This window comes from Equus asinus, chromosome 4 (assembly GCF_041296235.1).
Source record: "Equus asinus isolate D_3611 breed Donkey chromosome 4, EquAss-T2T_v2, whole genome shotgun sequence".
In the NCBI taxonomy this organism is placed as follows: Eukaryota; Metazoa; Chordata; class Mammalia; order Perissodactyla; family Equidae; genus Equus; species Equus asinus.
In genome coordinates, this window is record NC_091793.1 from 12,557,767 (window position 1) to 12,585,279 (window position 27,513).

General features: G+C 63.1%; 2 protein-coding genes across 4 annotated transcripts; both read right to left on the minus strand.

The window, feature by feature from the left end:
• Positions 1 to 1,686: 1,686 nt before the first annotated feature.
• Positions 1,687 to 12,355, minus strand: TRABD (TraB domain containing). Of its 2 annotated transcripts, none has more exons than XM_044777335.2 (10): positions 12,193 to 12,355; positions 6,689 to 6,757; positions 6,191 to 6,269; positions 5,484 to 5,650; positions 4,997 to 5,137; positions 4,134 to 4,244; positions 3,907 to 4,046; positions 3,446 to 3,618; positions 3,256 to 3,367; positions 1,687 to 3,135 (listed from the first exon to the last, which is right to left on the minus strand). In XM_044777335.2, exons 2-10 carry the CDS (start codon positions 6,719 to 6,721, stop codon positions 2,958 to 2,960), a joined length of 1,134 nt encoding a protein of 377 aa, XP_044633270.1. In that variant the 5' UTR covers positions 6,722 to 6,757; positions 12,193 to 12,355; the 3' UTR covers positions 1,687 to 2,957. The 2 variants fall into 2 exon arrangements, with proteins under 2 accessions (XP_044633270.1, XP_070362781.1); XM_070506680.1 differs by having other exon boundaries at positions 6,689 to 6,851; positions 12,193 to 12,226.
• Positions 12,356 to 15,446: 3,091 nt separating this feature from the next.
• On the minus strand, positions 15,447 to 26,046 carry PANX2 (pannexin 2). Of its 2 annotated transcripts, XM_044777352.2 has the most exons (4): positions 25,356 to 25,485; positions 23,230 to 23,313; positions 17,304 to 18,749; positions 15,447 to 16,794 (listed from the first exon to the last, which is right to left on the minus strand). In XM_044777352.2, exons 3-4 carry the CDS (start codon positions 18,571 to 18,573, stop codon positions 16,451 to 16,453), a joined length of 1,614 nt encoding a protein of 537 aa, XP_044633287.1. In that variant the 5' UTR covers positions 18,574 to 18,749; positions 23,230 to 23,313; positions 25,356 to 25,485; the 3' UTR covers positions 15,447 to 16,450. The 2 variants fall into 2 exon arrangements, with proteins under 2 accessions (XP_044633287.1, XP_014719988.1); XM_014864502.3 differs by lacking the exon at positions 23,230 to 23,313 and having other exon boundaries at positions 25,356 to 26,046.
• Between the last annotated feature and the right edge of the window lie 1,467 nt (positions 26,047 to 27,513).

Genomic DNA, 27,513 nt, shown 5'->3' on the forward strand with positions numbered 1-27,513 from the left:
CACTGTGTAGCTTCCTTTTTTCACTTCAGATCATATCCTGGGCATCACTCTCTGTTGATTCCCTTAGAGGTGGACATTTAGGTCTCTCCCGGCCTTTCCTGACCATAACCGACACTCAGCCAACATCTCTGTGCCCAGGTGTGGTCTGAGGATGGACATAGAAGGCCAGTTGCCATAGCCGATGCCCCACCAGCACTGCCTGGCCTGGCCCTTCCCCTGCCAACCTCAAACAGTAACATCTTGTTTTTGCCACAGCAACAAACACAAAGTATCTCCTGGACCCCCCACGCTGCAGGCTGCTCACCTGAAAGGGGTGCTGGCTCCCTCTGGCTGGCTGGTGTACACGCCACTGGGGGCCCTGTGGTCCTCCACCCAGATCTGAGAGCAGTCCTTTCCTGTGGGAACTGCAGGCCAGGAGGGGTCAGGACCTGGGAAGGGGTGGTGCTCTCCAGTGACTAGAACCAGAGCCCCTGCAGAGCCACTGCGACAGTCCAGCGGACAAGCTACAACAAGGTGGTCCAAGCAGACGAGCAGCCGCTATCCCCTCACCTTGGGCCACACCAGCCTCAGGCCTTTTCTCTTTCAGAAGTGGCTGTCCCTTGGGTTCCATGCATTTAATGGCCCCCAGCCCTTGGACAGACCTCAATTCCCAGTTCCTCCTGCTGTCCCTGGACACCACCTCTCCCCCGATGGGTCCAACACGGACCTCACCTGCTGCCCTTGGAGGGTCTGCCTTGACTTCCCTGCCTTGCTCCTCCCAGCCCAGCAGTGGTCTGGGGGCTGCCCCAAGTCCGGCTTGCCCCCCCTAACATGAGACTAGAGTGGGGCCTTGTCCTCGTCTGCCTCTCCCCCAGGCTGGTCCTCATAGGGAGTGAGGCCTGCTGGATGCAGACCTGCAGGTGACAGGTCAGAGGCTGCCCAGCCTGCCCTTCCCTGTCCTACCCTGCACTGCCAGACCTCGGGGTCCCAGCAACACCAGCTGGACCTGTGGAGAGAAGATTCGTCAGGGGCAGCCTTGGGAGCCCTCAGCCTACCTCAGGCTAGTGAGATCCACCAGCCCACTGGCCCCTCTTACCAGCCTTCGAAGCTGCACCATGGAGCTGACCTGGGACACAGAGAGGCAGAGAGCAAGGAGACCCTGCACGGTGGGGGGCCAGGCTCCCTGGGAGGCAGACATGGAGGAAGAACCCACCCTGCAACCCTGCTAGCCGAGCCCCCCATGCTCCCAGCCACCCTCTGTGCCCATGGGAAGGCCCAAGCCACCTTGGGGCTCGCTGTCCTCTTTCTGGGTGGATCTGAGCTGCTGGTCCCTACAGAGCAGTTTGTTCAGGCCACTGGGCTCACCCCGCCTCCTCCCCTCCTGCATGCCTGGGTCGCATGCCAGGGTCAGGGGCTGAGCAGGGTGAGGGCAGGGGGCTCCTCTGAGTACACTTCTCCTTGGCTGGTGCCCTCGCTGGGCCAGGGTCCATGCTTGGGCTGGGCAGGTGCCAGGGCCCCAGGACCTGTATCCTGTGCTGAGAGGCAGGTGGCGGCGGTTAAGTCCCCCAGGACCCAAGGCAGCACCGTCAGCATCCTGCCACCCAGCCCAGGCCTGTTGCCCCTGCTGCCCTTCCGCACCATGGTCCAGGGGAGAACCCCCTCCCTGTCACTTGAGTCCAGGTTCCACACATTTCACAAAACAGGAGCTTCTAAAATAAGATTTTATTTCAGTTTCTAAGGAACGCATACACGAGCGTGTGAATGACAGGAAGGACATGGTCCAGCCAGCCCAAGGCTCCCTAGCCCAGCTCACGGCCATGGGTTTCACCTGATTTGGTCAGACATGGAATCAACACAAACAATCAAATGTGGCCCTGGGCCCCAGACGGGCTGCACAGATGCAATGTCGTAAACAGACAACCAGGAGCGACTGACTGAGCACACAAGTGACGACTGGGGCGGAAGTGCTGTGTGGGACCAGCCCAACCTTGGGCTTGTCTGGACCACCAGAAGCGGGCCAGCGGGAGGGTGGTGGGCACGTGCTGACACAACTGCAAACTGGCAGACACGCCATCCATCCACTGAGGGCCACGGTGACTCCCGGGTCCCCCTGCCAGAGGCACAGGAAGCAAGTTCAACTGCCCACAGCCCAGGCAGGCTCACACTGAGAGGGCGGCAGACCTGGATCCCCCACTGGCTGAAGGCGACCAAGGGGGCAGCTGGAAGGGCAGCATCCGGAGGCCAGCCTGGCCCTACTGCCAAAGCTGACCCTCCCACACACTTAACCTCTCAGGACTGAGATCCCAAGAAAAAGATGTCCTCTTTGTCCCAACCAGATTTAAGGCTAGTATTTCCTGACATTTGCTTCAGTTTGTTTTCTTTTAAGTTAAAATTACCTGAGTAAAAAAAGTTCAGTCATTTTTAAAAGCCAAAGCCCCAGTTTCTGCAGGCGGAGCCCGTGCTGGTGCAGGTCCAGGCCGCCAAGCTTGGCCAAGCTGCCCTTTTGGGAGGCAGGCTCCCGGGAGCCATGCCAGGGCTGCATGGGGCGATCCAGCCCTTCCCAGATGTGCCAGCCCCGAACCTATGGCCCAGAACCCACTGGCCCGGAACCCACCACAAGATGCTCCCGGGCCAGGCACTCCTGCCGCTGGCCCGTGAGAAGGCACAGTGAGGTTGGGCCCGAGGGCAAGAGGGGTGGCGTGTGCCTCAGCCCCTCCCCACCAGCTTGTCCCATTGCTGCCCCTGAGCCCTGTGAACGGCCCCTGCAGGGGGAGGGTTGGCTGGGAAGCCTGAGCTCTGAGCAGTTAAATAATTCTTTATTTGGGCAGGTTGGGGGAGGGCAGGGGAGGCTGGGCCTGGACCCCCACAGGGGGTGGCACCCAGAAGCTCCTCAGGGGGCCGGCCCCCGCGCCCCTCGGCTGCAACACAGGAGCGGCCACGTGTGGCCCCAACAGACATGGTGGCTCTCTTTGTCCTTCCTACTTGTGCGGCCAGGCTGCGGACGCCCTCTGCAGGCAGTACTGGGCGGCGGGCAGTGACAGGACCAGGCTGGCGGCACGGCGCCCCATCCAGTACAGGCCATAGCCCAGCAGGCCTAAGAAGGCAGCCTTCACGGCCAGCCGGGACACTCTGCCGGAGACGGACGGCGGGGGCACGCTGGGGGAGGGAAGGTGGGCTGGGCCTGGCTCGAGGGCATGTGCCCCCCCCAGCCCCAGCCCAGCCCCCCAGCCTGGCTCTGTGCTTCGGGAGCGCGAGGGGTGGGCAGGCGGCACTCACGTCATGATCTCCTGAATGTTGAGGTCAGTGGTCCAGTTCTTCTCGATGCCGGGGACGTGGCCCATGCCCACGACGCCCACCACCACAGAAGGCACGCACTTCCTGGGCTCGGCTGTCAGGGGAGCGACGCGTCAGCACCCAGCTAGCAGCGACAGGGCCCCAGGGAGCCCCCGCCCGGGCTGGCCGTCACCGTCAGAGGAGCGTGGCAGCTCGAGGCGCCGGGCGGCCTGCCTCAGCATGTAGGTCAGGTAGACGTCGCGCTCTGAGACAATGGTACGGTGCAGGTCGGGGAACTCGCCGATCATCTCCGCCATCATCTGCTCCAGCAGGTCCTTCTGCTTACACCGCTCCACGTCATCCTTGCTGGGGGCAGAAGGGCGTGCTGCCAGCCCCGCAGGGATGGGGCGGCCAAGAGGAAGCTGGTGCTTTTGACCCAGGGCAGGGACCTAGGCACCCTTTGTCTGGGCTCACAGGGGAAGGAAGGGGCAGGAAGGCCTTGTTCAAGGCAGCTTAGGCCCAGAGTGAGAGGGATGTGCTGCATGGCAGGCCAGGCCAGAGCAGGTGTGGGCTGGGCACTCTACGTGTTATCCCCCAGCCACTAGCCACTTTTCCCAGAAAGGGCTGTCTTCCAGGACGCCAAGTGAGCCCTACCTGATAGGATCGGACAGGAAACACAGGCCCCAGGCCAACTTGACCTTCTGCCAGAAGGAGAGTGCAGCGATGGCTCTCTTGAAGGTGACCGGGATGGGCCGGTCGCCCAGGTGGAACTTGCAGAAAGGCACCTTGCTGGCCTGGGCAGAGGCCAGGTGTCGGTTGGGGAACCCTCAGGCCCCAGGGCAGCTCCCAAGCCCTGAGCACCCCCCGGAGCCCAGACCTACCTCCTTGAAGGCCTCCCTGAACTCGCCACCAGGAGCCATGCCCAGCTGCTCGGTGATGTGGGCTGACACCTTCAGCAGCAGCATCTGCATGAGTCCAGACATGACCCCATTCTGCAGGCAGAGGGGAGCCTGAGGGTGAGCGGCTACACTAGCACAGAGCACATGGCTTTCTGTGCCCAGGGGCGGAGCAAGGGCCCTGAGCTGACATTCAGCAGGGCCTGGCAGCAGGCGCCCATGCCCACAGTGGACACTCCGAGGCCCTTCCTGGCCCTTTATCTGTCCCTTAGCCCTTTGGACAACCCTTTCAAGGCAGGCCTGCCTCAGGGCCACACTGTCATGGACTGGCTGCCTGGCCTCTGCCCTGTGGACGCCCCTTTCCCCCCACCCCTCCAGCCCAGACCCCAACTCCTCTGACCATATCCCCCTCGGGGTGTCTATAGGTGTGCATTGACTCCAGCCCTGTACCTGGGGCCCACGTGCAGGAGACACGGAGGGGGTAATGCTTTGGGCCGGCAAGCAGGTCGGATGGCACTGAGACCAGCCCCGCATCACCAGAGATCTGCTCAGCAAATGCAGAGTCTTTGCGGCCTCTTCCCTTGGGGATGAAGCATCGTCTACCTTTTCCTTCCTTGTCCGAAACCCAACAAATGCCTCCCCTCCACCAGGGGCCAGGGTGAAGGGTCCTCAACCAGACAAAGCCCCAGGGTGGGCTGGGCACCTCTGCGCTGACCAGAGGCCTCGGGCTCACAGGTGGGCAGAGCAGGGAGCATGGCCCCAGGTCCCCCTGGGGCTCGGCAGGGCACAGCTGACTAGGGAGGTGGCCGAGTGGCTGCACAGCCCACCCGCCGGCCCGATGGCCGCACCTGCCTCACAGCCTGCTGCAGCTTCTCCAGGCTGATCTCCTTGGCCTCCCGCAGCAGCGTGCTCTCGTCCATCTTTAGCATGGACACGCGGTACTGGCAGAGCTCCACGACTACCACATCGGGCTGCACTTCTCGGATGGTCTGTAACAGACACGCGGCTTATGCCCTGGTGCCCTGCCCTCAGCGCTGACCCTGACCCCGACCCTGTGGGCAGAGCCCAGGCCAGGCCCGAGAGGCCCACCCCCGGCAACCCCAGGGCCAACTTATCTGCTGTGGTGACAACTCAGTTCTTTAAGCAACTAAAAAGAGGAAGTTGCAAAATAGGTACACTTGTCCTTAAAAAGAAAACCCGCATGCGGCTGAGCCTAGGGCCTGTAGAACGGGAAACCTCCTTGTGGAGGGGCCTTGGTGTAGTGGCCCAGCAACAGGAGGCTTACAGAAAGGGGCATGGCCCTGCCTGGGGTCAGACCCGCATGACGGGCCTCACCTTCACCACGTCCTTCTTGCTGTCATCACTGAAGTGGGCTGTACCCACCACGTACACCCTGCTCCCATCCTCGGCGACCAGCTCTGTCACGGTGCGCGGTAGGTTGGGCCGTTCTCGCCGCCTCTTCAGCTTCATCTCCAGGAGCAGGTTGAAAGCATCCACGTCAGCTGCAAGGACAGCAAGGCACAGCTTGGGGACACCCGCCCACAGAGCCCCTTGGCTCCCAGGCTCTCAGGACTGCAAGGGTGCCAGGTGGGGGCCACATGCACCCTGGAACCCAGATGGTGCCAACAAGCAGCACTGTCCACAGGGGGTCCCTCCCAGCCTGGATGAGCTGCCGCGTGCATGCAAAGCCACTGGTCCTCGCTCACTACAGTGTGCGACTGGGCACGGCGCCATCTGACCAGACCCCACCCTGAGGAAAGCGGGCTGGGCCTTGGCAAACTCAGCACCCGCCAGGAGCGGAGCACCCAGGGAGGCTGTGCAGGGCCAAGGGGCTCCAGGGCAGCTCGGGAGCACCAGCCCTCCTGCCCTGAGGAAGGGCCTCTGCTGCAGCTCCGCTCACCCCACTCATTCTCGATCCCTCCCAACAGCCCGGGTGGGCTAGGGTTCACCACAAACTTGGGAGGTCACCCAGTCCGAGCCCCTGCCAGCCAGGGAGCAGCCCACCCTCCTGCCCAGCACCGAGTGATCCTAGGAGGACGCACACAGGTTCTGGGGTTCTCCAGAAAGTACCCTGGGCACCACGTCTGAGGCCCCCGACATCACAACAGGTTCCGTGTCAGCCTGCAGAGGGGAGGAGAGTGTCTGAGTTAGATGCCCACCCTCTCCGGGCCTGCCCAGGCTCAGGGCACCCACCTGCCCTGACAGGCCTGCCCAGGATTCGTGCAGCTGCTCTACAGCCCCTGGGAACTCCCAGGCCCTGGGGGCCATATACTCCCACGACTAAAAGTCTGTCTGTGGTAATCACCTTGTACGCAGCCCTCGTCCAGGGCACCCTGCCCCAGGGCTCCCTCAACTGACCCAGGAACACCACAGAAAACACAAGGTGTTTTATGCACAGTAACAGCCAGAGTGACCCTAGGAGGCCACAACAAGGAGGGGGTATCCTCCGGGACCCCACACTCTGCTAAGCAGCTGGCCCAGCCCTGAGCCCAAGGTTGTTCAAGAAGCAGGCCCCCAGCACCCCAGCCCAGACCTCTGACCTCCCGAGGTGGCTGCTCCTCCTCCCCCTCCATGGCTGGGCAGCAGCTCCCGACACCGATGAGTGAGGCCTGAGGAGACACAGGAAGCGCGTCCTCACCTGGAGCCCTGGGGCCACGCGTGGGGCTCTGTGTGCCTCGGGCTCCGTCAGGGGCTCCAATGGACCTAAATGATCTGTGGGTGAGACTGAGGCCTCCCTGCCCCACACCACTGGCCACCAGCTCCCCACGCGAGCCCCGTCAATCACAGGACACTGAGGCCCAGGCTCCCCAGGGCCAAGCAAGGCAGGCGCAAGGACTCAGGCCAGGAGTGATGCGCAAGTCCTGCAGCTCAGAGCTGGAGACCCTGGCTCGCCCGCCAGTGAACTTCCCCGCAGAGTGGGACTCACCCCCTCCCTCCTGTTTACCCAACAGAGGAAGAGTGGGAGCTTGGCCACCCACGCCCCGGGGGCAGCCGGGCACTCCTGGACATTTCCTTTGTGATTTTGCAACAAAACACAATTTACAAAACTCCCTAAAAAAAGGAAAAGAGAAGTGAATCTGTGTGTCAAGTTAGCACTAAACCCTCAGCAGACGATGGCTGTTGGCGTCTTTGGGATACACGCCGTGGCTGCTGTCCCACTCTCAGGAGTTACGGTGTGGGTGACAACACAGTGACATCACAGACGTCAGCATGGCCACGGGAAGGAGCAGAGGGAGGGACGGGTAAAGCCCGGTGCCAGCGTGATTCGGAGACACCTTTACGCCTAGACAGGGGCGGCACTTGCAGAGGCGGACTGGACACTGGCACCTCCCCAAGATGCCGCTGAAAAGTCCAAACCAGAGTCCACCACAGCCCATGGGTCCACCTGCGCATTAGGCTGTAGGAGCCGGGGTCCTGCTGCCAAAGGACTGGGCGGCTGCAAGCGCAGCTCACGGGCTGGGCTCGGCCACGTTGGCCAGGGCTCAGCTCGAGAAAGCTGCTGGAAATGATGAGCCCTTTGGAGGAATGTGACAAGTGACTGGAGGGTGTCACATTAAGGAACTGTTCTGATTTATTTCTAGTTGTGGTGCAGTATCATGGTTTTGTTTTAAAGAGTCTGTATCTGTCAGACATGAACTTATGGACAAAATGAAACAACCTCTGGATGTGCTTCAGAAGCAGGCTTGGGGGACACACAGGGCGGACCTGCAGGGCTGTGTGACGCACCAGGGCTCACTGCACTTTCACTATGGCTGCACATTTTTCAAAACTTTCATAATAAAGAGGGAAAACAAATAACAGAATAAGCATGGCACTAGGTCAGGCTCCTTCCCCTTTTGCACCCCGTGGTGACACAGCTGCAGCGAGGACAGACCTGGGCTCCGTGCCCGGCCCCTCTCCGAGCTCATTTCCTCATTTGCAGCCAGAGGAACCATCTTGGGCAGGCGGCTCAGAGCAGGCGCAGGGTTCTGTCCCCATGTCACCAAACGCCTGATCCGGTGTCCAGCCTGGCAGTCAGACACAGTGGGCCTCTGCAGAGGGTAAGAGGTCTGGGCCTGGCTTGGCCTCCAGGACAGGGCACTGCACTCCTCCCAGTGGGCATGCTGGCACCCGGTCTCAGCACACCCGGCCTGAGCATGGCCAGGCCTCTGCCCAACCTCGTGGCCTTACCACCAGGGCCTCCAACCTCAGATGCAAGGCACCAATGAAAATGTAAACAGGGAGCTGTGCCTGAAGCTGGAGGGTGGGCCCAGCTGTGGGGGCTGGGGCTTGTGCACCTCTCAGGTTCCCGAGCCGGCCCAGAAGGTGAAGCTGGAGATAATTGTCCTCAGTCTGGCTTTACATGGGGAAGAAACGATTCTTACTTCTGAGCAGCACAGGCTGCCAGAGTCTAGTAACTTCTTAAGAAAACATCCCGTGCTGTCTTGGGGAGGCTCCTGTGACAGCCAGCCAACGGGAGGCCACCACGTTGCCTTAGCCTTCCCTCCTATGGGTGTGGCGACCGCAGGTCTGGGTTGGCCTCTGCCCTAGCCTTCCCTGCACCCAGCCTGGCCAGACCCGCCCTCTGAAGGCCAGGAGGAAGCCTGCACCTGTGGGGGACAGGCAGGCCCCACTGTGCACAGGCTCCAGGCCCACTCCACGCGCCTTTCTGGGTACTGGCTCCTGCGGGCGGGGACAGTCAAGCCTGTCTGGCTTGAAGCCAAGCCCTGAACCCCAAGGCTGGGGCACCCAACTGCAGCGCCAGGACCTGGGTCCCCCTGAGCTCCCTGTACTGCTCTCTGCAGCTGCTCCTGAGAGGCAGGTGCCTAGCCTAGGAGGGGTCAGGCAGGAAGGCCACTGAGGCCCCTTTAAGCACTAAGAGCTCGTGATTCTGAGGCGTGCCTCTCTCTGATGTTATCAGGTCTACACACTTTCCGGTACTCTGGTTTCCATCAGCCTCAGCCAGGGTCCCTGGTAAGACCCTTGTGGGACATAATTTCAGCGGGCTGTTAATCCCCTCCCCACACCCTGCTCACCACCATGCATTTTCAAGTATTTATGGCTGGGACCCAAGATTCTCCCAGCTGCCTGGAGGAGAGCAAAGGGCCCAAACTCACAGACCACTGGGTCTGGCCCCCATCGCCCCCCACCCACAGGCGGCTGCCCATGGAGCACCTGCATCCTTCCTGGTTTCCTGCCACACAATCTCTGGAGCAATGAGTCCTGGCAGCTCATCACACCTCTGCACCCTGCAGCGACCAGCAGACCCCTGGCTGACACCACAAAGGGGGATAAATGTGCCCCCTCCTAACCCAGTCTCCAAGGCCCAGCCCTCGCCAGGACGCCCGGACAAATCAGGACACTTCTGCCACATCCAGCTACGCCTCAGTCCCCTCCATCAGCAGTCACGGCCAAGGACCGTCCATTGAGCATGGCCTGGGGAAGGTGCTGGGCACAAGAGCTGGAAGATGCCTCGTGAGCAAGGCCACCTAAGGCCAGGTCATCTGGCAAACAGGCCAGCTGGTTTGCCAGCAACCGTGCTGCGGGAGATGGCCGCGGGGCTGGCCAGATCTCAGACGGGCCACTTAGCACTGTGCGGCCGTGGGCAAGATGCTTCGACCTGCGAGGACTCTTAGCTCCTGCCTCCAAGGCAGAGGTGGTTAGAGTGGCCACCCAGCCACCCAGCCTGTCCACACACAGTAGGCCCTCTCCCAGCTGCAAAACAGGTGCCACACTCAGATGTCACTTCAGCCCACGACCTCTATACCCCTCTGGGCTTCCCTCAGTGGGTCATGGTCTCCTGTCCCCAAGATGGAGGGCAGAGGCAAAACCCAAGGGGTACGCAAAGAACCAGTGGCCTGGTTTCAGCAGACACCGCAATATGGGTTCCCCTAGCCTGTCTCCTTGTGTGTGGCAAGGGACAACACCACTATCTGGCTTCGGAAATTATAAACCTCCACGCAGATGACAGCAGCAGAATCACCCACATACTTCCAGGAAAACAAACTCTAAACGTGTGGGAATTCCTGACAGCTCTGAGAGGACCCATCTTGTTGAGAGCACCAGAGAAGACGCCCAGTTCGAAGGGCAGGAAAAGCCCCACTGGTCTTAGGGATTCCCGAGGTGTGCAGCCCTGTTAGTGTTCTGTGTGGCACGAGGTTATCAGCATCGAAAATGTCGTGCTGGGTGTCTGTTTCAGGACAGAACCTGAGCACAGCAGACAGTTCATAGTGTGAGTGGCAGGCCGCAGGTTCATGCCTGCCCAGCATAGGCAGCTGTCCCCTCTCCTGGGTCCCATTGCTGTGGACTGAGTTGGGTCGCCCCAAATTCATATATTGAAGCCCTAACTCCCATGGTATTTGGAGGGGGGCGTTTGGGAGGTGATTAGATTAAGATGAGGCCACGAGGGCAGTGCCTCATCTTAGGATCAGTGCCCTTATGAGAAGAGACACCAGAGAGCACTCTTTCCACCACGTGAGGACACAGTGAGGAGGCAGCCGCCTGCAAGCCAGGAGGAAAGAGCCCTCACCAGCAACAAATCAGCTGGCACCTTGATCTTGGACTTCCAGCCTCCAGAACCGGGAGAAAACAGTCTGTTGTTTAAGCTGCCCAGTCTGTCATACTATACTATGGCGGCAGAGTAGACTGAGACACCCATCCTCTCCCACTCATCCCTCTAAAAGTTGGGAAGCCACAAACTGCCTCTCAGACCCCAGCCTGGCTTCCTAGTGCTGACCAAGAACTGACCAGCACTGAATAGAGTTCCCAGAAAAATCCGTACCTCCCAACCAACCCACAGGGCCTGCTCAGAAAGCCAAGGGTCCCAAACTGGACAGATCAGCCAGCTGCAGAAGGAAATGACTGGCTGCGAGGCAGCAGGGTGGGGCCAAACCCCTGACATCCCCTACACACCCACTTCTGAAGCCTGGGTACCCTTGACCACGGAGACCCCCTGGGTCTGGCAGGACCTGCTTCACGGAGCTGTGGCTAAGTCTGGGATCAGATGCCAACTTGCATCTGAGCTGGAGCCCCTAAAGGCTCCTTGCCCATCACACCTGGTTGACCCTCCTAGAACCTGGATGCTGCCCAGGGCTGGGTCCCCACACTGACCACCACTGCAGGGTGCAGGCCTGCACATCTACCCTGCCAGGCCCTCTCCTGGCAGTTTTGCCTGGCAGCCTCAGACCACAGCGTCATGGCTGTTGTGCAAGGCTGACCACGGCCTCAGGGGCAAGGCTCTCTCCTAGTCACACCACAACGGGGGCAGCAGCAGCAAAAGGGACAGACACGGAGAGCCAAGCCTACAAAGAGGCGCACTGAGCCAACGGCCTGCACATCCGCCTCTCCCGACGCCGAAAGCCAGGAGGACTCCACCTGGAAACCGCAGCCCTCCTAATGAGGCTGTCGGGGCCGCATACGGCAGCGGAGACTTCCCAGCGGAGTGCCCAGCTGTTTTTGAGATGCTGACGCCAAGGCAGCCGCGACTCCCTTCCCGGGACAGTCTTTACAGACGGTGTGCGAACTTTGCAGCAGTAAGTCACGTCTCAGCAAAGCTGCTCCGCGGAAACAAGGAAGGACTGACAGGCCTCCCAAGTGTGGCCGGCACACGGCGGGGGACCTCGGCGGCTCTGTCCATATGGCAACCCTCCTCCGCCAGCCCGAGGGGCCCGGGGTCTCCCCCGACTCTGCCACCGCCGCCTGGGGAGGTGGGGACCCGCGCCTCACCCCGGACCCCGGGCCGTCTTCCCTGCCCGCCGCTGCCCCGGACCCCAACCCCGACCCCGACCCCGACCCCCACGCCGACCTCGAGCCCCGGCCCGGGCCTGTTCCACTCGAGCCCTCCAGACCTCGCGACCCTCGCCGTCCACCCCAGCCGGGCGCGCCCTCCTCGGAGGCCGGGGCTGACCCTTCTGGCCGAGGCTCCACGCTGGGACCTGGCTGGGCCCGACCTGCAGCCCGGTGGCCCCCGACCCCGCCCGCGACCGGACCCGACCCGACCCCGGCCCGCACCCCGGGGCCGACGCGCGCGCCGCCCCTCGCCCCAGGCCCGCGCCGCGCGGCGTACCTAGGCGGGGGCGCTCCTCAGCCGGCCTCCATGCGGCTCGTCGCCCCACCGGACAGGGCGGGCCGGGGTCGCGGGGCGGGCGGCGCGCGGCATGCTGGGAAGCGCAGTTCCGCGCTCCTCCTGCCCGCCCGGGCGGCGCGCCCGGCCTGCGACCGCGGACTACACTTCCCAGAGGATTGCGCGCGAGCACTCGCGGACTACACTTCCCAGGGGCCCGCACGCGGGAAGCACCTCCCCGCCCCCCGGGCCCTTGGCGCCGCCCGTCCCAGGACGCAGGCGGCGGTGATGCGGCCGTGTGTTCGAGTCCTCGGCCCGCCACCCCAGCAGGGCAAACTTGTGAAACGCTCTTAAATTCTCTGATCTCAGTTCCCGGTCTGTAAAATGGGGATGACGTTCGTACGGCGTCCACGGGGTGGTTTTACGTCCAATGATACAGAACTGTCAGTCCCGCACGAGAAGGACAGCCCATAGGGGAACGCGAGGAGCGCACACGTGGGCTCCACTCGGCCCTCCCGGTCGGCGCGCAGCCAGCCGGGGCGGGGGCCGCCGAGACTCCTGCATGGCGGTCAGGGTCCCCGGGAGGGCTGGCCCGGCCGGAAGCCGGGACCCCAACCCTTGGAGGGGCCGGGGGCCTCAGGACAGGCGGACCCTGGCGAACTGGAGCCCTCGTCCTGCTGCCAGCGGAGGGGCCCGGACCCCGAGGGTCCCGAGGCTGGACCCTCGTCCCCATCTGGCCGAGCAGGCGGCTGCCAGCGGCCTCGGGGCGTGGGAGAGGGCCGCCAAGACTCCCCACCCGCCCCTCCTCCGGCGCTGCGCTCTCAGCGCCCTCTCCCCGGTGGCCTCACCCCCGGTGCAGCGCCCTGGCCCCCGCCTTGCCGGCGTCCGGCGTGGTGTTGGCGGCCTGCCGGAGTGGCTGTGCACGTTGGGCGCTGAGGGGCTGTGGCCGGGCTGTAGGTGGACGGCGCGGGCTCCCCTGGGCCCAGGGTCACAGTGTACCCTCGACTCGCTGCCCGCCAGCAGCTGCTTGGTGCCGGCGCCCAGGACTTCATCCTGGGCCACACCAGCCTCCTGGTGGCCGTGGCTGGGCCGAGCGCCAGGCAGGTAGTGGGTGTAGTGATGGCTTGCCTGCTGGCCCCGCGCCTGGACCCCCAGCAGGTCCCCTCGACCCCTAGCTGGAACCCTTGAAGCTCGTGCCCACCTCCTCGACCCTGAACCCGGCCAGGTCCCTGCCCCAGGCACTCTGACCTGTGCTTGCCCTGTGGCCAGGACTCCAGTCTGCAGGAAGCTGTGTCCCTGCTCCCCTGCTCTGGCCTGTGGGAGAGAGGGAGGGGCTCCGCTGAGGAAAAAAGGGAGAAGAGAGACATGGGACAAGTCACTCTGGGGCCACGGGCTGGAGTGGGGGCCTCAGTAATGACTGCCCCTGGCAGGCTGTCCTCCCCTCAGCCTGGAGCTATAAGGGCCACCTGCAGGCCTGGGAGTGAGGGGTAGTGCATTCAAGCCCCGTGCCTGGTCTGGGCCTGCAGGGCCAGTCCTTCAGCACCCAGACCCGGACACTGGGTCTGGCCCCAGCCCTGGGTCTCTGAGGAGCTGCACCTGGCACTGTGACTTGTAGGGGTCACAGTTTCCCGCATTCTGAGTCTGGGGGTGGCCCTCCTGTGGTCCAGCTGATGTGGGAGATAATCCCCCGTCCACTCCTGGCACCAGGCTGGGCTGTCTGCTGGCAGACACAGAGGCTCCACCCCCACATAGCTTCCTGGTCCCGGAGGGGCCTGGCTGGCCTCAGGGTGGCCTCCGTCCTCCTTGGTGGAGGGCGCACACTTCTTGTCCCCACTCTCTCCATCCAGTTCTCACTATTCACTTCCTTTGTGCTGGCACAGATTGCTTCCACCCTACGGACCACCTTGGCCACCTTCGCACAGGAAGGCAGCGGGTATTTACCAGGTGTTGCGCCATGGTCCACTCTGGGGCACTTTCCCGGGGGTTTGGAGCAAGTCTGGTTGAGATGCCCACACTGTGCTGGTGTGGTGGGAAGAGGCCTGGGTTCCAGTCCTCGCTGTGTGGGATGGGGTGCAGGGTTCTCCCTGACCTCTTGCCTTGTGAGAGGGACAGCAGCGCCTGGCCACCCTGCCCGGGCCGGGGGAAGGAGCGAGGAGACGGAGGGTGCGAGGGTGTTTCAAAGAACACTGGAGCCCACAGGGCACCCTCTTGCACTCGCCGGGCAGGGTGGCATCCCCCACACTTGCAGTGAGGTGTTTGCTTCCACGGGACGGTGACTTGGGCCCTTCTCTTCCCCAGCAAACCAGGACAAGGGGTCAGTTCACACACCAAGGGCCTGGACTGGTGTGGGTGCAGACATTCTGGGGCTGGCAGCACATGTGTTCACTGGCAGGACGGAAAGTGCAGGAGATGGAGTCACCACACTTCAGGACTCTGGGACCGTCTCTACTCTCAGTGAAGCCACTGGGGCGGGAGCACTGCTGCCGTCCCTGTATGCAGGGTGAGCTGGAGACCGTGGAGGGGTCTTGCTGAGTGCAGCAACTCAGGGCTGCTCCACGGTGGTGGTGGTGGTGGGGCTGCGGAGGGCTTCTGGGAGCCCAGGCCAGTCAGGTCCACTCTAATCTCGGCTGCACCCCGCCTGCTCTAGCCCCCATGGGTTTCTGGCCCAGCTGCCTTTGTTCAGACCCTCAGGGTCACCTGCTGTGGCCTGCAGTGTGTGTGTGGCTCTGTGCTGCACCCACGGGACCAGCCTCATCCCCACCCGAGTCCTGGGCCTTGTGATGAAGGCCCCCCACCCTGGACCCTTTTGACATTATGAGCATCTCCAGAGCACATCAAGGGTGCCTCTTCCAGGAAGCCTTCCTAGGTTTTGCCAGCTATCTCTGTTCCCCCCAAGTGTATCCGATGGCCTCCTGCCCCCAAGCATGATGGAGGGGACAGCTTCCTGGGGGCTCATGCCTTCATCTTCGCTGAGCCTGAGCCCTGTGGGGCAGGGGCCCCCTGAATCACCCTAGGGCCCAGAGTGCACACATGTTAGCCAGATGCCATGACACATCAACCATGAGTGACAGCAGCATGCTCCTGCCTTGCTGGGGGCTCAGCAGGGCCCTGGGCAACCTGGAGGGCAGCGGAGCACCTCCCCCGGCCCTGCCATTCACCAGCATCCCCCTGTGATAATGGCAGGTCAGGGAGGGTCATGCAGGTTGGATGGAGGTGCCCAGATGTGGGAGGTCTCGCCATAGCACAGGCCTCCACAGGATGGACCACTCGGGACTCAGGTGGTACCAGAATAGTATTTATTGATATGCTCGGTGCTACCTTGTTAATACTGTCACATTGTTGCCGTGGCTGAGGTAATAGGACAGACCCGCCGAGTGCCAGCCCTGGACCCCTGGGAAGCGGCATGGGCCCTCAGCCGGGGGCTGGTGGCCCGGGTGGGGACATGGTTATTGCATTGGACTCCTCCCCTCATTTGCACACTGGCGCGCAGGCCTAGTCTCACACACACTTGCTCACCCCCGCACCTGCTCACATACACACACACACACTTGCACACACCTGCATGCTCGCCCAATCACACACATATCCACTTGCACACTGGCAGCCTTGCCCGTTGCCCACATGCTCGCATGCTCACACACACCATCCTTGAAGTGCATCCTAAGTCTCCTTGTGACACACACGCTAGCGAGTTACAGTAACCAGAGTACAATAAAGTACAGGTGTGTCAGGTACAAGGAGAAAGTGCATGTTGATCTTTGACTGGAGGGCAGACCCTGGCACCTCCCACCTGAGGGCTCCCAGTCCCTGCAGCAGGGTGAGCCCTGAGCGGGACCCCTTGGGAGTGGCCAGGCCCGGCTGTGCCACCATCCCCAGTTTTCTTCCAGGCTCAGTATCCGAACTGTCCTGCCACAGCCCAGCCCCTCACAGGCCAGTGTCCTGGGCCCAAGACAAAATTGACTAAAAAAATAAACTCTTCATCTCGCAGCCGAGTGCCTGATGCAGGGGTGGGGGGCGACTCTGGCCCTTTCCGGCCGGGGGCTCCACTGGGGTCACAGCCAACCCCTGGCCCAGCCAGCACCTTGACGATGCCATCTGGGGGGGCGGTGGGAGAAGTGCTGAGCCCCAAGGCATGCGGACAGGAGGCTGGGGGGTGCGGGCGGTGCTGGGCAAAGCAGAGGCCGCGTCCACTCGGGGCTGGGGTCTGCGGCATACCTCGGTCATGCAGAGGGCCTGTGATGGCCAAGGCAGCCCTGTTCCCTCAGAACTCCACAGTGCTCACTACTGTCCTCGGCTCGTCAAAAGTGGCAATGAGGATCTGCTGTGGCGGGGGGATGGCAATGAGGCTGCCCACGTCCGGGGGCACACGGGGACCCCCGTCCTCCTCCTCCCGGGCCTCGTACAGGGTGCTGATGTGCAGCAGTGGGTGGGTGGCATTGCGGCTCAGGATGGCGAGGGGGTCAGCCTTGCCCAGGCTGGCTGGTGACAGAGGAGCGGTGGCGGGGGCTGTCGGGGGTGAACAGACGTGAAACGGGCCCCCGGGGGGAAGCGAGCCCCGAGCCGGCTCTCCTGTGTACAGGATTTCCTTCTCAGGGAGCGAAGCATCTGCAAATAGCCAAGAACACAGGCGCGTCACACCCCACAGGCGGCCCCTTTCTCTACCGCCGCTGACCCCTCCAGGTCCCCACCCGGCAGGCTGGCTGCAGAGAGCCTGGTGGGGGCTTGTGGCTCTAAGGTGCCCTGGGACAGGTGGCCTCAGCCTGACGGGCCAGCTGCTGCTCTCTGCACACAGCCACCTGCCTGGGCCAAATCTCTAGCTGCACTAGGAGCAGCCACACCCGTTTCCAGAACGTTCTCAAGGGCCTGAGCACCTTACTGTATGTCCCTGGTGGCCCTGGGGCCCAGCCTTGTCCTCCTGTGTGCCTCACAGGGCCCTCGAGGATCTTGCCGCCCTGGCCCTTTGCCATCAGCTGGTTCACTCCTTGACCTCCTCACACTAGGTGCCTGGTATGGAGGGTGGGGTCCTCCCTTCCCTGGGGCCCTGGACACCCACTCCCTGCCCAGGACCAGGCAGCTCTCTGGGGGGCCGCCCTCCTCCTCCTGGCCCTGCCTACCTTTGGTGGGTGCAGCGGCCAGGGCCAGCCCGCACTCCTCCGCCTGGGACAGGAAGCCCCCTTCCTGGCTCCGGGAGGCGGGCAGGGCGGTGGGCACGGCCTCGGGCTTGGCCTTCTTGGTGCCCAGGATGTAGGGGTGCACGTCCAGGGAGAAGTGGCGGGCATGCTTCTTGTCGGGGGCGGCGCCCGGGCCCGGGGTGGGGCCGCCCTTGTAGTGCGTTGCGCGCGCACCCGCGTCCAGCAGCGGCGCGATCAGCGTGTCCGTGGCCGTCTTGCGGCGCACGGGCTTGGGCTTCTCGGCCTTGCTGTTCTCCACGCGCATGATGGCCAGCTGCTCCTTGAAGGGCTGGGGCAGCGGGTTGCTGGTAGGGATCCACTTCATCTTCTTGCGGGGCCGCTTGACCACGGGCGGCTCGGCGGAGCCCTCGGGCTCGGCGGGGTTGGCGCTGGGGTCCACGGTCTGCACGCCCGTGTCACGCACGGTGGGCGTGGCGTCGTGGTTGGACTGGGCCAGGGCGGCCAGCAGCTGCCGCACCACGTTGTCGTACATGAGGTCGCTCTCGTTGGTGATGAAGTCCAGCCGGTTGAGCGACTTGATGTGGTCGCGGTTCTCGTTGCAGAACATGGCCAGGATGTTGATGTCGCAGAACTGCGAGCGGCGCCACTGCCGGCGCGTCTTGATGCCCACCTTGTGCAGCTTGTCGAAGATGAAGTTGCTCTTGCGGAAGATGAAGAGGTGGATGAGGTTGACGAGGATGATGAGGTTCATGGCGCAGAGCAGCACGATGTCGACGCCCGCCACGATGCGCTGCAGCTGCACTGACGGCAGCTTGCAGCTGACGCGCACGGCTGGGCCCCCGCCGCCCGCAGGCCCGTCCGGGGACGAGCCCAGCGCGCAGGTGAACTCGTTCTGCTTCTGGGTGGCGTAGTAGGTGCACAGGTAGGAGATGGGCGCCACACTGAGCAGCAGGATGAGCAGGTGCCGCGCCAGGTACAGCTTGGCCAGGAAGTTGCTGCGGCCGCGGCGCTCCAGGTACTTCTCGAACAGGTTCTGCTCTGGGCTCTTCTCCTTCTCCGCATTCTCGATGATCTCGCGCCTCTCGCGCTCTGTGATGCCCGGGCCCTTGGACTGGATCTGCTTCTCGATCTTGGGAGCGCGGCCCTCGGCGGCCCGGTGGTAGCAGTTATCGATCTCTTGCAGCAGGAAGTTGAGCTCCGAGGTGAGGCGGGTGGAGGCCAGGAACTCCCAGCCCAGCGCAGGCACGTACATGATGGCCGCGAAGGCCAGCAGCGAGTAGGGCAGCAGCTTGTGCTCAAACAGCGACGGCCACAGGCTGGCGTCCACACCGGGCAGCGCATCCCGCAGCTCCGTCCAGCAGTAGCCGCGAGCATACAGCGCCTGGTCGCGGGTGAAGTTGTGTGGCGTGTAGCAGTAAATGGGCTCCTCTGCGGGCAGAGAGGGGACGCGGGCTGGGCCCAGCTGCGGCTCAGACCCCCGGGCCCCTCCCACACAGCTGCCTGCACAGGGACTGCTATGCCTCAAACAGAAACCCCCCAGTCCCAGGCGGCTTCTCCTCCCCTATGTCCTCACCATGCTGGTGGGGGTCTCACCCTGGGGATCTCCGACACACAGACGACAGCCCCCTGCGGCACGGGCTACAGCTCTGCCTGCCGCAGCCCTGGAGACCAACCTGCACTTGGAACCTCAGGCCCATCTCCAAATGCCACAAAGTTTCCAAGTACACATGGGGAAACTGAGTCCCAGAGAGGGGCAGGACAGGCCATGCCACTCAGCTAGGGGCCCTCTTCCAATGGTACAGCTGGACCAGCCCCTGGCCTTGCACTGCCCAGGGCTCTGTCTTCAGGGAGGGCAGGTGGCCAAGACAGGTCCTGTCGGCCAGAGGCAGTTAGGGTGTTACAATGAAAAAGAAGCCAGTGGGGGTCTGCCTGCCCTTGAGGGGTGAGGGGTCTCTCTCCAAGACCCACTGTCCTGGGGAGGGCAGGCCTGGGAACCCAGGACGCTGGGTGGGCAGGGGCAGTGACCCCCCAGAGTCCAGCAGGAAGCGGTCACCAGCAGGACCACTATGTCTGCCATGAAGGCAGAGCAGTGGAGATCTCCTCCCAAACAGCAGGAAAAACAGTCCTCACTGAACTTCGAGTTTTCCCTTCCAGAAGACGATGGGTGCAAACCCACTGGAAGAGGAGGTGTGTGACGCTCAGGCCCACACAGGGGTCCACCTGCGGGGGTGTCCGTGTGAACACTTCCCCCAAGGGTAAACCTGGCAGGCGTGGCGCCATCCTGTGTGCAGTGCTGGCTCCTAATGTTTTCAGCCCTGGAGGCCGGGTACCTCTGCTGTCAGGCCAGGCTTGAGCCCCTCTCCCCACACAGCCAGGGTCAGCAGGACCTCCTGTGGGCCAGGAGAGCCTTGGCCCCCAGCCCAGAGGGCACTGTCCCCAGCACCCTGACCACAGCCACCATGTGGCACATGTGCCAGGCCCGCCACAGCTTCAACCCTCTCTCTCACTCTCAAAGAACAGCCCCCAGGGAGGGTCTGCTCAGCCTTCCACTGCTCCAGCTTAAGCCCTCACCTCACAGGAACTGAGACAAGGAAGCAGCAGGAACCAACACGTCTGTCTGCCTGCCTGCCCGCCTATCTGTGTGATCCCGAGCCCTGAACGCATGGACAGAGAAACACATTTGACGTTCGTAGAAGCAGATGGTCACTGCTGGTGCTGTGCATGGGCCGAGGGGGCTGGGGACAGCAGCCAGCTACACATCTGGGCAGAGACCCCACAGAGGCCCACAGAGAGCCTCTAGCCCCAGCATTCGGAGGTCACTCGGCCCCTCACTGAGCACAGAGCCCAGGCCATCGCCACTAGGCTGACAACCCTACACTGTCATGAGGGCTGAGGGGGGCTCAGAGTAGGCCTTGGAGATCACCAGAACAGGGCCCACAGAACATTCCAGGGGGTGCAGTCCTATGGTCGTCTGGAGGGGCCTGGGGAGTCACAGAGGGCTTGGGAGCAGGAGTGGATGGGCCAGGTGAGCTTGGCTTAGACTTGGTGGGTGGTGGGTTCAGGGGCTCCCTGAGGAAGCTGCTGCCACATGAACCTGAGAGATGGGGGCCTGGCCAGGGACAAGGGCAGAGAGGAGGCCTGGGAGGGTCAGGAAAACTATCTGCAGCCCAAGGTCCCCAACAAGGACATGGATTTGCGGCCTAGTGGAGAGCTGGGCTGGAGAAGGCAGAAGAACTAACTGTCTTGGTTGAGAAGATGGCTTTTTATTCACTTATGTTTTGTCCTCACAGCCAAGCCGGAAGCCAAGGGGTGGCCGACCCTCCTCTCTTGGGGGGCAGGGAGGCCTCGGGACGCTGGACCCCAGCCCAGCTCCAGAGAGGCCACAGGGGAAGTGGAAGAAGGCTCTCAGCAGCCGTGAGCACTGCAGCCACAGAGCAGCACGCCCCACAGGCCCTCACGCCTCCTCACGCCTCCTGGGCTCTGCCACTCTGACCTCAGGCCCCGTGGGCTCATCCACCAGGGTCTCCCTCCTCCTTCAACCTGCCCGCGCCTGCAGAAGCTAACAGTGCCCCTGAGCCGCAGCAGAGAGGGTGCGCCGGCCACGCAGGTGCCAGAGGAGGCAAAGGTGTGCAGGTGGCCCCGCATGGAAGTGCTGCTCTGAGTCTTCCGGCTCACGCTGCAGCGGCCTTGGTGCTGGGCCTGACTCTGGGTGGGAGCATGGGTGCAGCCACTGTATCACAGCAGACCTGGGGCACAGGGTGCTCACACACGGCAGTGCCATGGGGTCCCTGCCCGGGCAAGCAAGGGTGTCTGAGTGGGGACAAGCAAACAGAGCCAGCTTCTCGAGGGCCCCTTTCCCAAGAGGGCAGCATTGTGTGGACCCTGGACCCCTGGCTATCCCCTGAGAGAGGACATGGTGGCCTAGAGGTCCTTTGGGTCCTGGGTACTCCTGGAAACCCCATTGTTGAGCACGCGAGCCAATGACAGCACCGCGGAGAAAGTCACTCCGGAGCAAGAGCCAGGTGCTGGTGATGCAGCTTCAGGGAAGAACCAGTCTGTGCAGGGGCCTGAGGCACCACTCCGAAGGCTGCTCCTGACCCCCAGGCCAAGCCTGGCCCTCAACAGCGTCCCCTCCTAGCCCTGAGTCTGGGTCCTCAGCCTGCCCATGCCCAAGTGCCCTTCCAGATGGAAGCTGACTCACTGCCCGCCGCCCCAACCATCCTGCCAGCACCTGCCCCTCAGGCCCCCCTCCTGCCCTGTTCACTTGGGGAGTGGGGATGTCCCTCCCAGTGCCGTCAGCTCTGCTGAGCCTGCCGCTCTGGCTGGCGGGCCCCTCCTCCTCCTCTCAGGCCCCTCACCCCAGATTGCTGCCAGACCCTGCAGCCGTCATGGGACGCTGCGGCCAACTCCCCAAAGCTGTTGTGTGCTCATCTCCAGAACCTGCAGCCAGGTCACCTGACACGACTCTGCAGGGGGATCATCCCGGTTGTCTGGGGGGCCTGACTGATCACAGAGGTCCTCGTAAGAGGGAGGCAGGAGGGTCAGAGTCTGAGTGAGGTGGAAGCAGAGGTCGGAGAGGAGAAGAGGCCCCTCGGCTGGCCTTGCAGGCGGAGGAGGCGAGCTCAGGGATGTGGCACCTCTAGAAGCTGGGAAGGCAAAGAAGAGGCTCCCCGTGCAGCCTCCAGGAGGGAGGCACCTGATGGCACCTGAATCTTAGCCCATGAGACTCACCTCAGGTTCCTGAGCTGCAGAACTGGATGGTAATAACTCCCAGTTGTTCCTAGCCGCTAACGTGCGGTCACTTGTCAGAGCAGCCGCAGGAAGCTGGCACGGGGTGGCAGTGCCTCCTCTGCCCAGACCCTTCCCCCAGCGCCCCCAGGGTGGTGCGAAGAGCATCCTCCCAGGGTGCTGGGGGCCTGGCGGGTGGGACCACTACGCGGGAGCGGGGGACCCTCAGAGAGCACGGGGTGGGGAGGTGGCAGGAGCACAGAGCTGTTCTTCCTGAGCTGCTGGGTGGGGTCTCACTGCTCACAAGCCCACCTGGAGACCCCAGGGCTTGGCCCCTGAGCTGCAGCAGCAGCGCCTCCCGAGGGCTGTCAGCCACGCAGGTTCTAGGCCCACCCAGGCCTGTGAGGGGCTGTGCCTGGTTCTACCGAGGCCCGTGGCCGCTCATGCTCCTCGTCCTCGTGGGACAAAGTGCTCCCTGCCTTTCCTCCTCAAAAAGGACGGCTGAGGGCTGAGCGGGGCGAGCACACCTGGGGACACCCGCCCGCTGGGAGAGCTGCAGCCAGCTCACGCGGAACCGATTATTGGGCCATTTTAAGAAAAAGCAGCTGTTGGTACCCCTGTCTGGGGCCTGAATAACATCCCAGGAACTGCCAACCCTTCAGCTCTGCCCTCCCCTCTGTCTCGGCCGTGCCCACCTGACCCCTCTGACTTCCGCTGGGTGGGGCCGTGTGGTAGGGGTCTACTCACAGCAACCCGGGCCAGGAGCCACGGGTCTTCCTGACGCCGCCCTTCAGCCTGGGGACATGACAGCCCTGGCATTTGGTGGGTTCCGAGGCGAGGCTGCCCCAGGCTGGGGGCTAGCACCGCCTTCTTGGCTCCTCACAACCCTGACGGCCAGCATGCATTTGCCAATGTGTCCCCAACAAGCAAACCAGGGCACAGAGAGGACAGCTCTCCCCTGGTCCACAGCACGCAGGGAGGACCGGCGCACCCAGAGTCCACCCCAGGCAGGGTCGGTGGGGGTGAGCGCCGGAGCCCCTTGCTCCCAGCTGGGTGCCCAACCCCATTCGTTCTGTGACCGGGGACAAGATTTCCGTGGGGCAAACCTGCCTCGCAGGCTGGGCATGCTCTAGAGGCAGGTTTCAGGTCTGGATGCTGGACAGCAGATGCTGGCACCCACCTGCCACCACTCAGAAGGCCTTCCTTATCCATGCTGAGGATGCACTGCCCACATCAGCAGTCGGACTAAGGGGTGCACACGTTTCTGTGAGCAAACACAGGTGGATGTGAAGGGGCAGGCCCATGTGGGGAGGCCAAGGGCACTGCCAGGACCAGGGATGAAGGACACACCAGGGGAAGCCCAGGCCTGGCTGGATGCAGACAGGTGCTGATGCCCCACATGGGGTGAGCCGGACTCACAACAGAACACCACAGTGGGGGCCCTGTGCCAGGAGGTCACCTGAGGGTGACTGAGTCCTGAGCTTGCCCTACTCTGGGTATTTGCAGTGGGTAGAATTGTGTCCCCAGAGGATGTTCAAGTCCCAACCGTTGGTCCCCATAATGTGACCTTTGGAAATAGGGTCTTTGCAGGTGTGATCAAGCTAAGATGAGGTCACAGTGGAGTACAGTGGCCCCCAATTCAATCAGACGAGGGAAATTTGGATACAGACACCCAGGAAGAAGATGCCTGAGTGAAAACTGAGCCAGAAATTGGATGCTGCAGCCGCAATGAAGCCAAGGAAGGCCAAGGACAGCCGGGAACCAGAGAAGCACCACCAGAAGCACGGAGAGGCAAGGAGGGACCTGCCCCTGGAGCCTCTGGGAGCCTGGCCTGGAGGCTTGCACCTTGATCTCAGCCTTCTGGCCTCCAGACTGTGAGAGAATAAAGCTCTTGTTCTGAGCCACCAGTCGGTGCTCATTTGTTATAGCTGCCCCAGGAAACGAATACATCCATGCTGCCCAGACATGCGAGGCACACCGTGCAGGTCACTGAACACACAGGGGTCATGCCCACATCTGAGTATGCTGTGCCTCCCAGCGCGGATGTTGGTGCCCTGACCTCTGGAGTGTCTGAGTGTCTGGCCACCGGCGTGCCCCCGCCCTGCGGTGAGATTAGGCAGCCTGTACAATGTCCATGCTCAGGCCCAGCGGCCCCAGGTCACAGGGACCTCTGAAAGGCAAGACCTTTGTGAAAGAGCCAATGCAGAGTGCAAGACCATCTGCCAGTGTCACTCAGGGGACAGAGCCACACATCCTTCCCCCCTCCTGGAAGGATGCACAGGAACCCCAACCTCCTCTGCCACGGACTAGCACCTCTGGCCTCAAGCACAGCTGATGGGCTTCCTAGAGGCCTCCCTGGATACTTGGGCCCTGAGACCCCTTGCCAGCCAGACTCTGGGTGGAGGGCGCCATTTCCTGTCTCCACCTGCCCGAGCCTTCCCCTCAGGAGGGCTGTGGCAGCAGGAGCTACTCCTTTTCCGGGTCCCTAGGCTGCACAGTCCGGCCCACACTTTCTGTCCATCTTCCTGCCTCACCTGGGGCACTTCTTGTTAGGGGCCCTGAAGGCACCCCACGATGACCAAATCTAATCAGGCCCACCTCTATTGACTTACAGCCTCCACATCTCAACCCCGACTCTGCCCGTCCTTCTCTGCCTTGTCGACTTCCCCTTCCACCTGCATGAGCCTTCAGAGGCTCCGGGCCTCCTGCTTCGGCCAGGCGGCTCCACGGCCCACCACCGCCTCAGGCTGCCTCCAGCCCAGCCGGGCCTCATGGTGTCTGTGCAGACCTCCCCAGGCACCCAGTGCTCCCAGGAGGCCTGACTTTAAACCTGACCAGAACCTGCCGGCCTCAGGGACCCCGCCCCACAGCCCCTGCCCAGCAGCGCGAGAGCTCAGCCAACCTCCGGCATTAGCTGTCATTCTCACCAACTGAACCGTCCTTTTCTGGTCTCCACCTGGCCACTCCTCCTTCCCTCGGATCCTGCCCACTCCCCCTCCTGGTCTCCCCTTCCCACGCCAGACCTCTCCCCTCTTTTGTGCAGGACGGGTCCACACGGGTGCTCATGGTGAGCGAATGGAAGGTAGAAACAATAAATCTGAGAAGAAAGGTCTCTGAGGCAGCCCCAGCGACTGGCGACACGTGCAGGGATGGGCGAGTGTGAGGGTCTGCTGGGAGACTCCTGGGGCGCCGCCACCACCGCCAGGTCCCCGTGGGATGGAGTCGCGAGGTGGCCTGAGAGGGGACGCGCCAGGCGCTGACACCTGCGGGCGCGCCCCTTCCGCCCGCGCCCCCGCGCCGCCTCACCTGCGAAGTTCTTGGTGAAGACCAGGGTGACCAGCAGGATGGGCACGAGCACAGTGCCGATGGTGACCACGCGGTCGAACGGCAGCTCCAGCTTCAGCTGCAGCAGCAGCGCGGCCAGAGCGCCCGCCTTGTCGTCCTGCGCGCCGGGCAGGATCAGCTCGCGCAGCTTCTCCCCGGCCAGCAGCGCCGTCGCCATGTCCGCGGACTGTTCCAGGAGGTGGTGCATGGAGGGCGGGGGCGCGGCCCGGGGGGCGCGGGCGCGGGCGGGGGAGCGCGGTGCGCGCCGGGCGGGGCAGCGGGGCACGGGCGGGGGATGCGGGGGACACCGGGGCGGCGGGCGGGGGACACTGGGGACGCGGGTGGGGGACACCGGGGACGCGGGCTGGGGGCACGGGCGGGGGCGCCGGAAAGGGTAGCAGCAGACGCTGGGACCGAACGGGGGGCGCCGGGCGGGATAAAGGGTGCAGGGCCGCCGCCCCCGTGGGCAGAGGTAGGGCCGCCGGGGCCCCGGGGGATGCGGGGGGCGCAGGGCCGCCGCCCCCGCCTCGGCTGCAGCCCAGCCGGGCCCAGGCGCGTCCTGGCGGCGGGGGCGGCGGCTGTCCCTGGCTGGGCCCGCGGCCCCGCTCCCGCGCGGGGAGGGGGCTGTTTACCTGCGGCGGCTCCCGGCGTGGCTCCGCCCCCCGGCCCCCCCCCCCCCCCAACCCCGCCACGCAGATGCGGCGCCGGCGATGACTTTGCAAAAAATATTTAAATTAAAACGAATTGACAATGACTGGTCCCTCTTCTTCCTCAGGTTTCGAGAGGCTGAGTTGGGGGCTCTGGTCGCCCTGGGGGCGGGGGGGGGGGGGGTGGTAGCGCACACGGTGGAGATGCGGGAGGGGTGGGCTGGACCAGCCGCACCCCAATCCCCGCTCGCCCGGCCCAGTGGCCGCGGGAGCCGCTCTGGCGAAGAGGGGGTTCCTCGCTCTGCCTCCTGCAGTCTCTCCGCCTGCCTACCCGAAGCCTGGCCGCCACTCGCGGAGGGTCACGGACACGGACAGGGGACTGGACACCCCCTTCCCCAGCTCGGGACAGCCGGCGCGCGGACACTGTGGGCGCCTTTCCTCACCGCCTCGTGTCCTCCCCCGCCTCCACTGCAGCCGTCACCCCCAACTGAACCCCTGACCCCTGTGCCCCCGCCGGGGTCTCCCCACATCACCTCCGCGGTCCTGCTACCCCTCAGGTCCTTCACATCCTCCCCATCACCCCATGCCATCAACAGGCATTGTCCGGTGACCTGTGCCAGCTCCCGGGGTAGCCTCTGGGGGTCTTGGCGTTTCTGGCCTGGGCTCCCTGCCACCTCCCTGACCTTCATCACCCCCGATTCCAATCCCAAGCTTATCCATTTCCTCCTCGCCCTCCCTCAAGAACAACTGCGCCCACACTTCTGGGTTTGGTCTCAGCGGAGAGCGCAGCCGCCACCTTCACGCCCCACTGCCTGCCGAGACCCGCTGCGGTGGAGCGTTTTTCTTTTATTCTTTCGTGGCTGGTCCCCTTCCCACTATAACAGGATATACTCATGCTATCTTTGTAAAATATTTAGTGTGGTTGGAGTTTTACCTTCATTCAATAATTCATCCAACAATTGAGTCTTGAGAAGCAGTATTTCTGGGCCCAAGGTCTGCTGTGAGCAAATCAGCGCCCCACCCTGGGGGCTCAGATGGGGTGTCCTGCACCAAGGGTCCCAAGCGTGGGCTTCACACCGTCTGTTTTTACATTTCTTAAGGGTCTCTATGCTTTTAAAGATCACAGGGGCCTGTCCCGTGGCGGAGTGGTTAAGTTTGTGTGCTCCACTTCGGTGGCCCAGGGTTTCACCAGTTGGGATCTTGGGCATGGACATGAGACCGCTCCTCAGGCCACATTGAGGTGGTGTCCCACATGCCACAACTAGAAGAACTCACAACTAAAAATGTGCAACTATGTACCGGAGGGCTTTGGGGACAGAAAGGGAAAAATAAAATCTTAAAAAAAAAAAAATCAGGCATGTTTCAGAATGACGCCCAGCCCTGGCTTCTAGCACATTTTACTTGTCTACTACATGCTGAGGCAGGTGGGCTGCCTCCAATTCCCCCCCAAGTAACTCAGACACCCCCAGATAATCCAAACACCCCCAGACAAT

Coding starts and splice junctions, on each gene's coding strand:
- TRABD (XM_044777335.2), bottom strand. CDS start 6,721: ATGGAGGGGGAGGAGGAGCAGCCACCTCGGGAG. Junction 5,651..6,190: donor TGGAGAACCCCAGAACCTGT/GTGCGTCCTCCT, acceptor CTGTCCTTGCAG/CTGACGTGGATGCTTTCAAC. Junction 4,047..4,133: donor TCAGGGAGGCCTTCAAGGAG/GTAGGTCTGGGC, acceptor GCCTCTGCCCAG/GCCAGCAAGGTGCCTTTCTG.
- PANX2 (XM_014864502.3), bottom strand. CDS start 25,581: ATGCACCACCTCCTGGAACAGTCCGCGGACATGGCGACGGCGCTGCTG. Junction 18,750..25,355: donor CTTCACCAAGAACTTCGCAG/GTGAGGCGGCGC, acceptor CTCTGCCCGCAG/AGGAGCCCATTTACTGCTAC. Junction 16,795..17,303: donor GGCCGCTGCACCCACCAAAG/GTAGGCAGGGCC, acceptor GGCTATTTGCAG/ATGCTTCGCTCCCTGAGAAG.